This window comes from Humulus lupulus, chromosome 2, assembly GCF_963169125.1.
Source record: "Humulus lupulus chromosome 2, drHumLupu1.1, whole genome shotgun sequence".
NCBI lineage: Eukaryota > Viridiplantae > Streptophyta > Magnoliopsida > Rosales > Cannabaceae > Humulus > Humulus lupulus.
In genome coordinates this window covers 147,056,198-147,073,655 of record NC_084794.1, presented here as the reverse complement: position 1 = coordinate 147,073,655, position 17,458 = coordinate 147,056,198, and the positions used below count along the sequence as shown (strand labels likewise).

At 36.9% G+C, this 17,458-nt stretch overlaps 1 protein-coding gene across 1 annotated transcript; it reads right to left on the bottom strand.

Moving 5' to 3' along the window:
- Nucleotides 1–1,121: 1,121 nt before the first annotated feature.
- On the bottom strand, nucleotides 1,122–3,326 carry LOC133814830 (diacylglycerol kinase 4-like). Its single transcript, XM_062247740.1, has 9 exons — nucleotides 3,166–3,326; nucleotides 3,005–3,040; nucleotides 2,836–2,904; nucleotides 2,554–2,682; nucleotides 2,128–2,213; nucleotides 1,891–2,022; nucleotides 1,734–1,809; nucleotides 1,404–1,508; nucleotides 1,122–1,217 (listed from the first exon to the last, which is right to left on the bottom strand). Exons 3-9 carry the CDS (start codon nucleotides 2,842–2,844, stop codon nucleotides 1,122–1,124), a joined length of 633 nt encoding a protein of 210 aa, XP_062103724.1. The 5' UTR covers nucleotides 2,845–2,904; nucleotides 3,005–3,040; nucleotides 3,166–3,326.
- Between the last annotated feature and the right edge of the window lie 14,132 nt (nucleotides 3,327–17,458).

The window sequence follows — 17,458 nt, the reverse complement described above, 5'->3', positions numbered from 1 at the left end:
GCCAGGTAACAAACTTCCAGATGTTTTTAGATTTGTTAATCGTTTGTTAACCGCTTGTTAAATTTACCTACTCTATTGATACTAAAATATTTTCCCTATGAAAGATGCATGGTATAGCTGAATATGAGAGAATGAAATGTAAAAATGAGTACCTCTCCAATATTTCTGCATATTTATTGTAGCTCCTTTTAGGGAAATAAATTCCTTTCTGGTTAGATATGTTCGGATTTGTTTTTGTATTCGTCTTGCTGCATTAGCCAAGATTTCAGTTCTCCTTGCATCTAGTTCAGCCATCTGCCCAGCTCTTAAAAATACCTTTGTTTTCCCAATCTACCACACACAACATGAAATTCTTTACAACGCTAAACAAAAGAAAACCAATATAATAAAATGAATAAATAAAAGGAACATGAAAATTGACTACTTATTTTCATATCATGAAAATAATTCAATGCCTAAACTTACCTGATATCCCTTTAATCCCATTCTGTTGCAGATTTCTATACATGTTGACTTCTCATCTGATCTGCAGAGAATAAAGCAGTGAGTTAGCATATTTCTATATATATATATGAGTTTAACTTATATGTAAACATTTTTTCTTATCCGAAAACACACCAAAAAACGAATATATATATATATATGAGTTTAACTTATATAAATTGATTAACTTATATATATAAAAAAAAGAAAAAAGGAAAAGTTACAATATGATAAGTAATTTTTCACATATAAGCTGAAGGAACCCATTAAAAATGAAAACTGAAAACTGAAAAGGGACAAAGAACTAAAAAATTCCATTTGACTGTCAGCTTACCAGTTGGAGTGACCACCTGTTTTTCTGTAAATGGCAGATGTCCCAGACCATGCTCAACGACCTGGTAATAATTTCAAGATCATTACTCATTGACTAATCCCATTCTCAAAATATATGATTCCCTCTATGCACATAACAAGGTTTTGCAATCTATCACATAAATGCAAAATCAAAGCAAGGAACAAAGACAGATATAGAAGTTTGTCATGTATTCTCATTAGTTATACCAATTAAGTAATGAACATCAAAAGCTAAAATGGCTTGCTGTTTGTTAATTTATTCCAACAAAAACTGAGAAATTACCTTATAAATCATTGAGTTTGTGAGCGTTTTTCTTGCTCAAATTTGACTCTTTCTCTCCATTTCCAGGCATAGCTAATTCTTTCACAAAAATAAGTGCCTAGCAAAGAACCAACATCAAAAACTTCCATGAAAACAAAATAAAGCTGAGAGCACATTAAATTACCCAATACAAGTTATTTATGTTCTATTTTATTTGGAATTCAGTAAAAAGATTTGTAGAACATAATATTGTGTTTTTCAATACGATTTTGATTTCAGTTTGAATAAAACAAATGCATGTCACTTGAATCAACATCCAAAGAAGATCTGAAACTGGTTTTTCAGAATTACAACTAGAGAATGAGATAGCGAAACCATTTTTCAAAATCCCAAAACCTAAATTCTCAATCTAAACAAGTCATAACAAAACATAAATAGAACCAAGGAAAGCTTAAAAACAGCCCTGAATTTTTATCAACAACTCCATTAAACACCTGATTGCCATCCCAATTTTTAAACTTACAAGCATAATGAAAAAAAAAAATACACTCTGAATCTTTAAACAAGAGGGAAAGTTTTTAGTTCAACAAGTGTCACATGCAGATGCAATTGTTTTAAAAGTTAAAAAAAGGACCCATGTGTCATAGAAATCACTCCACTGTGATATTGAATCCTTGATTTTTAGCTTGCACATAACAAGGTTTTGCAATCTATCACATAAATGCAAAATCAAAGAAAGGAACAAAGACACATAAATAAAATAGAAAATAACTGCTAAGTATATTGGCTACCTCATGAATAAGCAAGCCTGAATAAGAAGAGAAACATTCATATAACAGAAAGCAAAAAATATCCATTTCAGAGGAGCAATAGGGTCACATGGACCTTCTTTTGGAGCCCGCATCCTCATCATAATATGCCAGCTATTCATAATCAAATAGGGAACAACAATTAGTACCTACAACCGAGAACGACAGAAGATTTCATAGAGAAAAAAAAGTGCTAAAGAAAGTAACACCTGCTCTGACCTGTCGATTTTCATTTCCTTAGCATCCATTACTTGACGCAAAAATGACTTTACCGCATTTTGATCCGTCCCAGGATTTTTCTTCCCCTGTAGCACCAATTAATATGGCTACTGATTAAACTGAAGTTCATAACACGGTAAATGAAAATAGTTTCTGTACTCAGTAGCTTAAATAAAGTATGATTTTTTTTTTCAGTAAATGTGAATATCAACACTTTTTCAGGGGTTTTAACATTAAAAGATTCAGCTCAACATCAAACATATCATCAAGAAGTGGCTTATGAGTCAAAACAAGATGAAAGAATATGCCACAACGATATATACATACATATATATATATATGTATATATATCTGAATCGGTAAAGAAAGCTTTAACAGGTATAATGAACAAGTAGAAGTGATTTGAAATGTTCATGTTCTTCCTACCCAGCCAAATGCAAATGGAAGATTGTTTCCTGTTCCTAAGGGCACTGTTGCAATTGCTGGTGGATGAGATAACTTGAGATCAGAAACAACTCCAAGAAGCCACCCTGCGGTTCCATCACCACCTGCAACCTGAAGAGAGCAAAATACATGTCAACTCTCCAATTACAAATTTAAAAAGAGTCATCATATTCTATATAATATTATATCATCATAAAGGGTAAGACTAAAATTTTTAACAAAAACACACAATTAATCTTTATGCAAAATGATGAAGACCAGTACCTGTGACATGAAATGCCTCTGCACAACATCTACTAGTTGCTCCTTCGATGGGTTGGGAATGGCATCAACCTTATATAAATCCATTTTATTAGTACAACATGAAGGAAATCTGTTAATGCCAAAAGAGAAGAGTTTATTCAACTAGGCACATAGTAAGAAAATCACTCACAAGATTAAAATGTCGCAAATATCTCCACAAAGCAGCCTATATATATGAAAGTCAAGATTTTAGAAATAATTCCAACACAAGCATATATATATATATATTGATAATATTCAAAATGGTTTCTTGATATTAAATTGAAATCTGAAAAAAAAAACAAATTATACCTCACAGAGACAAACGGAAAAGCCAGCGGGAGAGATAAACAGAGAGGGGGGGACGAGAGACTCAACGACTACAGCACGGGCGTGGTCGTGGTGTGCTTCAGTTGCGTGAGTACCGGCGTGAGGGAGGCTTCAGCAGGGGTGTGGTTGTGGTGTGGTTCAACGGCACGAGGGTTAGAAAGCCGAGAGAATGTGAGAGAGAGAATGAGAGAAATAGCGAGGGAGAGCGAATGAGAGAGACTGAATGCACTGAGAGATTAGGGATTAGGGATTAGGGATTTGAGAGAGAGAGAGGCACGCTGGTAGAGATTAGGGATTTGAGAGAGAGGATTTACCAGAGAGAGAGAGAGGCACGCTGGTAGAGATGCACTGAGAGATTAGCATAAATTCGGCGCAAAATCTTATCCGGACCTTCTTCCCCCAAATAAAAAACCTGAAGAAAATTAGCATCTTCCAAATCAGCATCACACTCACACACACAAACAAAATTTATATATAAAGGGTATATAAATATACCTGGTTTTCGTTGAGAAGAGACCTATAGGTCACAAGAAGATCACCACCAAGTTGGCCTCCACTTTTGGAATTGATGAAAATGATGACCGGACACTTGGGTTCATCTTCAGGAGAAATACGAGAGAGAGACTTCGTGAGGGCAGAGTGAGTCTTCGTGAGTGAGAGATGGAGGCTGAGAGAAATCAGGTAACTTAGATTTAGGGATTTGGCAGATGAGACTAACAAAAAAAATTTCATTTTGGCGCCTGAGTTTTATTCATATGGCACCAAAATATGTCTTCCGTGTGTTTTTAATCCCACAACAATAATAACACTTCTAAATATACGCTATTCTTTAATGTAATATATACTAAATATTGTTGTAGTGCCACCAACCTTATGGGAAACAGGCATTTGATCGTGTCTGGATACGATGCATGTTCACCCATGTAAGGTAGAATTTTGGGAAATGTCAATTGTCGAGTGTACAATCTTGACACAACTACTTGAGGCTCACTAAAAGTTAACCGATGAACTTCTGGTGGGCCACAAGTGCGGCGACTGATGCCTTGCAGCTACTCTAGGTCTGAGGACAAGAATCCTGCACATGGGGGATTGGAGAATGGAGAGAGCGAGGACCATCTAAATTATCCTCAAGGAGTGACCTTACTTGGAGACATCCACGCCTTGGAGATGGGTCACAGGATGTGGCCTCTCCTAGAGATATCTGTGCGTCGAGGAGAGACCTCGGGGCGTGGCCTCACCTAGAGACATCCATGCCTTGGAGTTGGGTCACGAGACTTGGCCTAGCTTCGAGACATCCGCGCCTCGAGGAAAGACCTCGGAGCGTGCCCTCACTTAGAGACATCCACACCTTGGAGACGGGTCATGGGACATTGCCTCACCTAGAGACATCCATACCTCGAGAATAGACCTTGTGTCATGGCCTTATTTGGAGACATCCATGCCTTGGAGACAGGTCACAAAACTTGGACTCGCTTGGAGACATACGTGCCTCGAGGACAGACCTCGGGGCGTGACCTCACTTGGAGACATTCGCGTGTAGCAAGATCATAGTACAAAACCTGCGCTCGAGGAGCATAATTACTCCTCTAATGAATGTCACGTGTCCACTAGCTAAAACACGAACAACAATAAAAATAATAATAAGAAAATCTGCATGCATAAATTGCTTACTGATAATAATAGAAATATTCATAGATGAAATCTTCATTCTTAAATAATTTCGCATAATTCATAAACAATTACCATATGTCTATTCATCATAATTATAATAGAATTTCATCTCTATAATTATGCAAATTATATTAATATAACCATTTTCCTAAGTGAACTATATAATTAAATTAAAATCCGTAATTCCCAGAACTACATTAGGGAGGGAAGTTTGAAATTTTAAAAAAAATGTTGAAGGATGGTGGAGAAGATGAAGGAAGGGACTTAAGGTGTAGAGCCTATAAATAGAGCCTTAAATCTCATCGTTTTTCACACACAAACAAAGTTTCAAACACTCTCCATTCTTGAAAGTTTTCTCTCAAAAGTCTTACCATTTATGCTCATCTTTTTCCATATAATCGAAATCCCCAAGGAGCACTAGTGGTGTTCGAACTCTTTTCCCTCTATTTTCTTATAAGTTGAAACCTAGCCTTGACACCATTATCACTATAAATCTCCCACATGGGAAAACCACAACAAGCCATATAACAATTCATATAGCCAAAAATACCATAAGCATACTAAAGATCAAACTCTAGTTGTTTGGAGGATAACCGTTGTCTTTGGAGGTTTAGGATATTAAGATCGTGGTATCTTGTTTCTAGGGTGATGTATGGATTCTATAAGGTTTTAGAGTTTGGAATTTAGTCACTATTATAGATTTTAATCTACTCATATTTTATGTAAAATGTTTGGATGTGATCCACTAGCACTTGCAAGCAATCTCTTTTTTGTCTCTTTATCCACACTCAAGTTAAGGAAAATTAGATAGATTTAGATTATCATCTTAAGTAAATGTATGAACCTAAAATTTCAGGTACAAGAAGAAAAGTGTGGTTGGACCTAAGTGATGTCAAAAATTGTATGACGGACCTAAGCGATATTTGGGGCTCGGATGCCAAACCCTTTTATAAGCACTTTATCTACACTTGCCTGATCTATTTTTAGTTATTATGATGATTATGAAAAATGTTAGTTTATGTTTATCATCTAGAATATTGTGGTTTATATGATATAGTTCAATCTGATATAATAAGTGTTATTATTGAAATATATGGTTTTATGATATTATGAATTATTTGTCCTATGTATGATATTGGTTGTATGAATGTTATTAGTGTATTTTCTATAATGGGCTTAGAAGTTCGCTCCTTATAGTATACTTTTGCAGATCAAGTTAGTCAGTGGCGAGTTGGACTTGAAGAACTGTTGGTGTATAGTGAGTGTCGTATAGCTGCTAGAAAGGATCTAAGGCTTACGTTTTCGTTTATTTACTAGAATTTTTTTTATTTCCTTTAGTTAAATGTTGCTTTATTTTTAGTTTAAAGACATCTTTTTATTGTAAAACTGGGATCCCCTCTTCTTTATGTTATTTTTCAATGTAAGGTGTAACGACCCAAAATCACTAATATGGCTTAAGGGCCTTGATTAGTGTGCCAGGAGGGCATAATTGGCTTATGTGTGAATTTATTGATTTAATGCATGATTACATGATAAGCATGCTTGTATGATTATATAAATGTAAATGTGGTTAAATGTTATATTTGTGAGAACCACATTATTATGTGGGTAAATCTGCAGCAGGCGACTTGAGGCGATCCTAGGGAGCCAGATAGCGGGAAAGTCACAACGGGGCCTAACGTTTGACTTTGGACAAGTCAAGGGGAATTTCAGGTATCGGGTGGTTATTTAGATTACCGGGTTATGAAAATAAATAATTGGAGATATATTTGAGGTTAGGAAGTCTAGGTGGGAACGTTGGGGAATTTTACCATTTTGCCCTCGGGGACGTTTCTGGTACCCCAAGCTTTGAGATTAGCTTTATTGCTTAAGGATAGACTTAAGAAAATTTTAGAAAGTAGTGGAACATAAAATAGACCGACCATCTCCTTCCTTCTCTCTTTCTCTCTAAAAGGAAAAAACAATAGAACAAAGAATTGTGGCTGGACTTCTGAAGATTAAAGCTGGGATTTAGAGGATTAGCTCAAGGATTGTCAAAGGAACTTAATCAAGGTTGAGGTAAGCATTGAATTCCATTTTCTATGGTTGAACTTCTGTGTTTTTGAGTGTGTTCTAAGAGGTTTTGGGTTTTTTGGATTTGAAGATTAAATTGAAGCTAGAACCTTCGAAGTTAGCCCAGAAATCTCTTGGAGGAGTGGTTCTACAGTTGAGGTAAGCTCGAATTCAAGGTTTAATGGCTGAATTATAGTGTTTCCATGGCTGGGTTTTTTGTTCTTGAGTTAGATAGTTTCAGTGATTGAAATAGGTTTTTGATGGGTTTCTAGTCTAGGTTTCAGCTCGGTTATGTTGTTGGAATCTTGTGGGAAGCTTTTGGATAGTTGAGTTTTGGAATTGGGGTAGTTTTGGATGAGTTTGCATGAGGTTTGAGAGTCAAAAATGGAGGTTTTTCTGGGTTCAAAGGGGTCGGGCCGCGCCATAGTTTCTTGGTGAGTCGCGCCCCTTCGAAGCTGATGTGTGATGAGGAAGGAGGGCGGGTCGCGGCATGGTCTGAGTAGGGCTGTGTCCCATGTCTATTTTTGGGCATTGGGAGGCCTCTGGTTGGGGCCTTGCCGCAGCATAGGTGGCTAATGTCGCGACCCTTAAGAGCTTTTGGGATTTTGAGATTCTAGGCTTGGGAATTTAACCTAGGGTGCTCGGGATTGAATCTTTTACCATGTTTGGTGAAGTTCAATGTTCCGGAGAATAGAACTTTGTCTAGAAGCTCTTTTAAGATTGTTGATGGTATCCTTTGTCTTGGTTGTGACTAGGTGCTAAGCTAGGACTCAGGGATTGGATCGCACTCAAGGAGCATCGCTCGTAGCTAGTACACTTGGAAGCCAAGGTAAGAAAACTGCACCCAGTTGTGTATTTGTAATGGGACTAAGGGTTCCCTAATATGTATGCTTTGGAAAGGATGGTATTATGCCATGTAAATAGTAAACCAACGACCTAAGAGTGCCAAAGGTTACACTAGTGCATAGGGCGCAGCTCGGCCACTGGTGGCCGAGGACAGCTTATTATGCACTGAGCTCGGTTTAAGCGGGCTGGAGTCAGTGGGGTAAACAGAGGCTGCGGCCTAAGTTGTCGGCCCTAGTTATTATGTGACTTGACTGTTATTAATGAGTGGTTGCATCTTTGATTCCGATTACATGCTATGTGTTTAATGTGGAATGTTAAGTGTTTGATCATTCTTAAAGGATTATTCTCTTGTTATGATTGTTGGGATGTGTATTATGTTTTCTTGCTGGGCCTTGGCTCACGGGTGCTATGTGGTGCAGGTAAAGGCAAGGGCAAACTTAATAAGCCTTGACTTGGAGAACTCTGTGAGCGGAATGTACATGACTATATTGGTATGCTCAGCCTCCACGGTTGAGAGGATAACAGGAACATAAGAGCTATCATTATTTGTTTTGCCTTAGAGTGGCTGACGGTAGTGTGTATTGTGGAAATTTTGTAAACCAACTTTTAAACACTGTTCCTTTTTGGGATCCCATATGTAAATCTGTTTGAATATATGAAATGTATCTTTTGAGACCAAAACCATTTTAACCCTAGCACATTTATGGTTTAGTGACACATTTTGACTAAATGACTTGATTAGCAAGTCTTGCACCTTTATAAGTACACAGTGTAGCGGTCCTGGCTATCCAGGGCGTTACATAAGTGCAACATTTATATTTTATGATCCAACGCTAGTCCTTGGTAATATGATTATGAGAAAATAAGGGCGTTACTAAAGGTATTAGAGCCACGACTATATTGGTCTCAAACGTTCTCTCGAAATACACACGACAGGTAAAAAAAGGGATTGACTCATTACCAAGTAAGTATAGTCACTTTTGTATTATGTTTTGTATGTGTAAAATAATGATTCTTTAATCGTTTATTTTCATAACTTAGCACCATGAATCTATATGACATTAGGGTTGTTAAAGCAATAAGATTAATACTAGACCTAGATGGAAAGACAAAATTCGAAAGTGTATTTCTTAGGATAAACTGAATTCATAAGGAGATATAAATGATCATCACCAATCACACCGCACTACTTATATCCCATGAGAAATTTATAGTTCTCATGCTCTCTGCAAAACTACCACTAGCTGAACCAAGTTTGAAGATAGTTTGGAATGATGTTTTGTATGACGAAAGCATACCAATCGAGGATAAGTATGATATATTTATGGATAGGTTTTCCCGCAATTTTAGAATTATCGAAGATATTGATCTACGAAATGGGGAAATAGGTGAATGGATACACCAGTTAGCAAACAACCTTAGAGAAGGATTCCTTAGTAATATCTCTTTCATGTCATGCTTTATTTACACCCAACAACACGATTATGAGGACCTTAATCAAGACAAGTTAGAAGAAGGGTCCAATGTAAAGGATTAAAAATAAGTGCATGATAAATTAGTTTTATTTTGAAGTATTACTAGAACTTTTCTAGTTTGTAAATAATTTATTTTCAACAAAGATTGTTTTTTTCTTTTATTTTATGATTTAGTAATATTATGATTAAGATATCCCATTTGTTATATCATAATTCCTCTTTTAATTGAAAGTGTAAAGTTTAAATTCCTCTCTTATTGGTTATCCCATTTTTGAAGGCTCATTTGCTCTGCATTATTAAAATTGAACCTAATTAAAATAAATAACAATTAATAAAGCAAGGATTTAAATTCCTATAATTTGGGTTCAAGTGGAAGTTTGGGATCCTGAGTAGTGGGTACGATATACTAAACCCAGCCCTCCTCCATGGAAAATTCAATTGTTAAGGCCCATTTACCCAAGTTAAACTAAATTGTATTGGGATAGTTTTAGTTTATAGATGGACCTTAATGGATATTAGTATAATAGGTTAGGTTAGCATTTTGGTTGCTTTTGTTATTATACTAGCTTTTATAACTACTCTTTTTTGGGGAACAGAAGAAATTATGGACCAGGAACCTAGGAAATAAGTTGGAATAAATGGCTGAGGTCAAGGTCGTGGAAGAGGCCGAGGCCTTGGACGAGGAAGAGGTAGGGTAGAAGCTGTTGCTCCAATACAAGATTAGTTTTTGGACATACTAGAAGCCCCAGAAGTGCTAGACGCACCAGCTACACCTGAAGTAGCAGAGGAACCAGCAGCTGCTGCCGCCAGAGCTAATATAGAAAGAGAGAATGCCCATCTTAGGGCAGCATTAAGGAGAAGGGATGAGGAGTTACAACTACAAATAAATCAAGACCTACAACAACAGGTAGCGCAAACTGTTATACCCATAGCACAACTCATGCAATTGGCTAAGCCTCGTTACGAGCCAGTGTACGAACGTTTCATAAAGCAAAAACTGCCAACATTGATGGCAGATCTGATCTGGTGGAAGCACAAGAGTGGCTTCGATCAGTAGAATCCATCTTAGAACATAAGTGGCAAGGAAACGAATATCGAGTTTCATGAGCTTCAATTCTGCTTAAGAAGGATGCCCGCGTCTAGTGGGATGTGGTGAAACAAACCAGGGATGTAACCACAATGACTTGGGATGAGTTCATCCAAGTTTTTAATAAGAAGTATTATATTCCTGTGATTCTAGCCACTAGGGTGGACGAATTCATCATGCCAACACAGGGGAACTTGACTATAATTGAGTACGCCAGAAAGTTCGATTGTTTGGCTAAGTTTGCACTGGACACGATACCCACAGAGACGCTGAGAATTCAGAGATTTGTGAAGGGGAAAAAGTCCATGATAGCCCTCGATGTAAAACTGAAATGGGGTGTAATGCCCTACTAATCTAGGACTGTTACACTGTGTGTTTAAAATATTGCTAAACTCGATAAGCGAGTCATTTCGGCTTAAATGTGTAATTATAGTTAATAAATAGGTTAGGTACTAAATTTTTTGGCCAAAATAGTATTGCTTTTTATTAAAAGAGTTCAATATATACATGTGATCCCATAAAAGAGTTCATAAACAGCTATAGTACTAACATAATACAAAATAGTTGTCCTAAGGGACAAAATGAACAATAGTTCTAGATCCACAAAAGAAGTCTTAACCATGGTGATTGAGTAGACCACATATGTACACATCACCCTCGAAGCTCTCTAACTCTTAGCTGGTCCAACTTCTCCTTGCCCATACCTCCACATAGCACTCGTGAGCCAAGGCTCAGCAAGAATACTCAAAATAAACAGAAAAGATGATAAGCAGGTTATAAATCATTAAGAGCATGCTTTGTTGTTTTAACTAACACTCAAGCAGGCATTCAATCAATCTATGCAACCATAAAGCCACATGAGCGCATACCACACTCCTTTCTTCCAAGCAGCTATAGAGCCGTATAAGCAGATATCGCACTTTCAGATTGGCCCAGCCATAATGGCCCATATTCTGCATGCTAATGCCAACCATGGCTTATAAGTCGAGCTTTCAACCCAGATACAAACAGATATGCATTTCACACATAACACAAACTATGCATAATACATTCTTTAATATTTAAACAAACATTCAAGGTGTGGTTGTAACCATGTTCTATAACCGAGGCCCAAGCCCTACTCTCAACATAGGTGCAGTTTTCTTACCTCAAATCCTGAGCGATAAGGCGAGGCGAACTCGAGCACTCTCCTTTCCTCTCGAGCCTAGCAGAAATCCCTAGTCACAGCACATATATTCTATAGGTTTAGTTCATCAATAATCCACAACCTACCATACTTTTCTACAGACCTTCCTAGGCCCCAAATGCTCTTTCAACATGCCCCAATATATCTTTGGAACCTTAGGTCATGAATCCCTATGGTTACGCATTGAAACCCACTGAAAACAAGCCCGAATCTAAGTTGTCTGCAAGGTTTGGTCGACCGAGAACCCATGGTCAGTCGACCAACGCAAGTCAGAGGCCAAACTGCTGCATTTTTTCTACAATTTTTCCAACTCCAAAATTCAGATCTACTCGATCCAAACTAACACCAAAAAAAAAATTTTGACCTCAAAAAAAATTATACAGATAGTTTACAACCTCAATACACCCAATTCTACATAATTTATACATTAAAACTATCAATTGCAAAATCTAGGGTACTAAACCCAATTTTTCCCCAATCTGAACATTCAACTAAATTCCAACAATTAACATGCTTTCAGTCCAATATAAAGCTACGTAAGTAGTTCTCAATTGATTTCTAACATCAATAACAAAATATAATGAACCTAGAACCTCCTATCTTCAGACTTGAGCCAAAACTCTAACATCTCACCAAGAACATACGAGAAGTTTGGAAAAAAATTTTATACCCTAGTTGAAATTCGAATCCCTTATAGTTAGATTATGACCTAATAACTGTTAATCCTTTCTCAAACACTTGAATTCTTCAAGATGTTCCTCAAAGTTCCAAGACTCTAGCAATTGTCCTTTGTTTTGATGAGTTACTGAAGAAGAGAAGGAAGCCTATGAGGAAAAAATGTGAATGTTGCCAAGACTTAGATAAATCCGATCTAATAGTTGATAAATTACCATTTTGACCTTACCCTTTCTTAACCTCAAAACCAACCTCAAGGGGAAATTTGGTCATTTTTCCTAAAACCCTATCTACACTGTAATTTCCCTTTAATAAACTAATCCATCAACCACAACTTATTTCACCAATTTTTTTCACAGCCAATAAACCCCAAAATATTTAAAACTTCCAAAATACCCTTTGGCTCAACCCAAGTCGAGCATTAACCCCCGTTGTGTCTTTTTCGCTAATTGGTCAAAAGGACTGACTCGTGCTGAATATCTCAAATATATCCACATAAAAATGTGGTCTCAAACATATAACACATATAATTATAGTTATACCCTCAACGAGTCAAAATTACGAAAATGCCACTTTTTAATAAAAGCGGATCTTTAAGCACATTTAATATAGTTAAACATCCATATGCAGTCATATTGTAATATAACTAATATAATTCATATAATCACATATAAACATTCAATAAAATCATGAATAAATCTAGTTAGGCGCTCCCGATCCACTAATCAAGGCACTAAGGCTTATTTGGAATTTTGGGACCTTACAATTATCCTCTCCTAATAGAAATTTCATCCACGAAATTTACCTGAATAGCTTGGGATACTGATCCCGCATGTCTGACTCTAACTCCTAGGTCGCTTCCTTGACCTTACCGGTCCTCCATCTTATTTTAACAAGAGGAATAATCTTGTTTCTCAAGACTTTGTCTTCTCTATCAACGAAAACATGTTGGTGGTCAAAATCAAGGGACTAATAAGAAGGGAAAGACTGCACCAGAAGGCAACGGGAATAAAAACTCCTATGTTGAATATCCTCAATGCCCTACCTGCAAGAGAATCATCTAGGAGAATGCAAATACGCGACCAAGGGTTTCTTTAACATTGGTCAAGAAAGGAATATTAAAATGGACTACCCAAAGTTGAAGGACCAAAAGAAAGATGAAAAGCTTATGCCAGCCAGAGATTTTGCTCTTACAAGGAGTGAGGTGGAAACCAGTAATACATTGGTAACAAGTTAGATTACTTTCTCTAGTAAATTATCCAATGTTCTTTTCGATTTAGAAGTTGTGCATTCCTTTGTCTCTATGAATATGATAGATAACATAGATAAATCATACGAACTATTTAATGATAAGTTTGTTACGGAATTACCCTCGGGAGAGGTTATGCTATCTAGTAGAGGATTGTGCGACATAGTAGTTAGAATCGAGGGCAGAGAATTACCAATAGACCTAATTGAACTAGACCTTAAGGGTTATGACATAATATTAGGAATGGATTGTTTGGCAAAGCATGGAGCAACAATAGGCTGTAAGGGTAAGATAGCCAATTTTAAGATAGAAGACGGAGGGCAGTTCACCTACAAAGAAGACATTTCTTTGACTCGCATACCCTTAATCTCTGTTCTCAAAGATTGAAGGTTGATCAAGAGTGGATGCCAAGAATTTCTAGCCAACGTGGTGGATAAATCATGAGAGACACAACTGAAACCATACAATATCCAAATTGTTTGTAAATTCCTTGAGGTATTTCCAGAAGATCTACTGAGATTACCTACGAATAGGGAAATTGAGTTTGAAATAGTAATGGCAGCAGAAATTGTAACAATCTCGAAGGATCTCTATCGAATGGTGCCTACCAAATTAAAGGGGTTAAAGATACAACTACAAGAGCTGTTGGAGAAGAGCTTCATCTGACCTAGTAATTCGTCTTGTGGTGCACTAGTACTTTTCTTCAAGAAGAAGGATGGGAGCATGAGGATGTGCATCGACTATCGAGAACTAAATAAGGTGATAATCTAGAACAAATAGCCTTTGCCTTGCATAAATGATCTCTTTGATCAACTGCAAGGATCCACGATATTTTCAAAGATAGATTTTTGGTCGAGCTATCACCAACTAAGGGTATGAGAAGAAGCATTCCAAAGACGACTTCCAGGATAAGATATGGACACTATGATTTTTTAGTAATGTTATTTGGCTTAATAAATGCACCAGCGACGTTCATGGATCTTATGAACCAAGCTTTTAAGGATTATATGGATAAGTTCGTGATAGTGTTCATAGACAACATATTGATCTACCCAAAATTGAAAGTCGAGCACGAGGAGCACCTGCGACTGACTTTGGAACAGCTTAAGAACCACCAGCTATATTCCAAATTTAAGAAGTGTGAATTCTGGTTAGAAAAAGTTGCATTTCTAGATCACGTTGTGTCTAAAATGGTGTAGAAGTAGACCCGGCTAAGAAGTAGTTAGGGACTGGTCCAAGCCCAAGAGTTCCACTGAGGTGAGGAGTTTTTTCGGCCTAGCAGGGTATTACAGAAAATTTTTTGAAGGGTTCTCCAAGATAGCTACACCCTTAACGGATTTAACAAGGAAACAACAGAAATTCACATGGACAGAAAAATGTGAAGAAAGCTTCTAGACGTTAAAAGACAAGCTAATATTAGAACCATTCCTATGCATTTCGAATGATAAGGAAAAGTTCGTTGTGTATTCTGATGCTTCAAAACAAGGACTAGCATGCGTGTTTGATGCAAAATGGAAGATTTCTCACCAATGCTAAAAGAGTACAAACAAGGATATCCAACGCATGACTTAAAACTGACACCTGTTGTTTTCACGCTAAAGATTTGGAGACACTATTTGTACGGAGAGAAGTGTGAAATCTATACGGACCACAAGAGCTTAAAGTACTTATTTTCACAGAAATAACTCAATATGAGGCAAAGAAAGTGGCTGAAGCAGGTAAAAGACTATGATTATGAGATTTTATATCACCCAGAAAAGGCCAATGTAGTGGCAGACGCTCTCAGTAGATAGAATTATGGAAGTGTGTTAGTACTTATGGGAATAGCGCAGCCCTTACAATAATATATTAGGAAATCTAGAATTGAGATAATAATGGGACAACTAGCTCACCTCACAATCAAGTCTACACTTCTGGAAAAGATTAAGCAGAAATAGCAAGAAGACGAATTTCTTCTTAAGAAAATGGCATTACTACAGAGCTCGGAAAATGATGATTTTTCATTGACAAAGGAAGCCATTCTTCGATATAAAAATCGAGTGTGTGTGCCAGATAAGGGAGAATTAAGAAATAATATTATGAAAGAGGTGCATACCATTCAATACTCGATTCGTCTAGGGTCGACCAAAATGTACAACGATGTCAAGAAAATGTACTGGTGGTCAAAATGAAGAAAGACATAGCAGTATTTGTAGTTAGATTCCTTACATGTCAACAAGTTAAGGGTGAACATTATAGACCCGCCACAATGTTATAACCATTCGAGATTCCTGAGTGAAGATGGGAAGATATAGCCATGGACTTTTTAATAGGATTACCAAGAGCCACCAAGAAGCACGACTCTGTTTGGGTGATGATAGATAGACTTAGAAAGTTAGCTCACTTCTTGCCAATCCGAACCATTTACAACGCAAAGCAATACATAGAGATATATGTGGCGGAGATACTGAGACTGCATGGAGTTCCAAAGACGATAGTCTCTTATAAGGGATCGGTGTTTAACTCTAAATTCTAGGATAGTCTACAATGTTCCATGGGAACTAAGTTAAAGTTAAGTACGGCATTCCACCCTCAGACGGATGGTCAGTCAGTATTCAACATTCAAAACTTAGAAGACATGTTGATCGCATGTGTTTTAGACTTCCCAAGATCGTGGAGTAAGTATTTACCGTTCATAGAATTCCCTTAAAATAATAGCTATCAGGCCAACGATAGGCATGGCACCTTATGAAATGCTTTATGGACAGAAGTGTCGGTCACCACATCATTGCGAAAATTCTAATAATAGAGTGGAAATTCAAATCATGGAGATAATAGCCAATATTAGTATCAACCTGCAATGTAACTGACAATAAATCGAAGCTAACCCGAGAAGTCAACTTGGGAGTTACCCAAAATAATTTAAGGCTAACCAGTGTCCTTAAACATGAACACCATTATAATGAAGAATCGAGCATCAACATCATCCATTCCAACATAAAATCCCAGAAAGGGTAATCATATGTCCTCATAACATATATAATATCATAGGTGTAATTGTGATTACACTGGTTTATAAAGACTCCTAGCTAATATTGGGTTACTCATCTAAAGGCCAATTGTCAAGGACTTGAACCAAACTAAGTAATAATTGTCATGGACTTGAACCAGACCAATAATAATTGTCACAGACTTAAACTGGACTTAATGATGGCCAATTGTCACGAACTTGAACCGGACCGAATAATAATTGTCACGACATGAACTAGTCCGAATATAATTGTCATGGACTTGAACCTGACCAAAATGGTTGTCACAGACTTTCATCGGACTGAATATAATTGTCACAGACTTGAATTGGACCGATATGATAGTCATGGACTTGAACTAGACCGATATGGTTCTCACAGACTTGAACCAGACTGAATATAATTATCGCGGACTTGAACAAGACCGATATGGTTGTCACGGAGTTAAACCAGACCTAATGTAATTTTCATGGACTTGAACTAGAACAATATGGTTGTGACAGAGTTGAAAACGGACCGATACGGTTGTTACGGACTGGAATCAGACCGATAATAATTGTGAGTGAAATCAAACCACGATCACAAGCAGAATCAAACTGCACCATGACGCGTATCCACTAGGTTACAGTCTCTATGTAAACCTTCTACAATAAGTGTATGCATGTGCATGTGTTTCTATACTAACGTACATAACACAATTTATTTTATGTTGTAGTCACAGAAGTCAAAAGGTTGAATTACAACATAGCAAGTCATAAAATTCATCCTAGTCATACAAACAATATAAGATCGTAGAGATATGAAACTCATTCATCAACAATGTGCCCATAAGTATAAAATCAAACCATGCAAGCATAATCATCAGGTTTACTATTCTTAATTACACAGACAAAGCAGGTAAAACTATAACATCAATTATATTCTCAATTACATGAAAAATGCACTTATAATGACCATATGATCTTTCTCAATTATTGAGACACCTCATATCACATAACCAAACAACACATACACATTCATAGAGTA

Bases quoted from the DNA above. Each gene is read 5' to 3' on its own strand.
- LOC133814830 (XM_062247740.1), bottom strand. The intron at 1,810-1,890 runs GTAGCCAATATA...TTTATGTGATAG, and splicing joins CAGGCTTGCTTATTCATGAG to ATTGCAAAACCTTGTTATGT. The intron at 1,218-1,403 runs GTGACATGCATT...GTTCTTTGCTAG, and splicing joins TTCTTTGGATGTTGATTCAA to GCACTTATTTTTGTGAAAGA.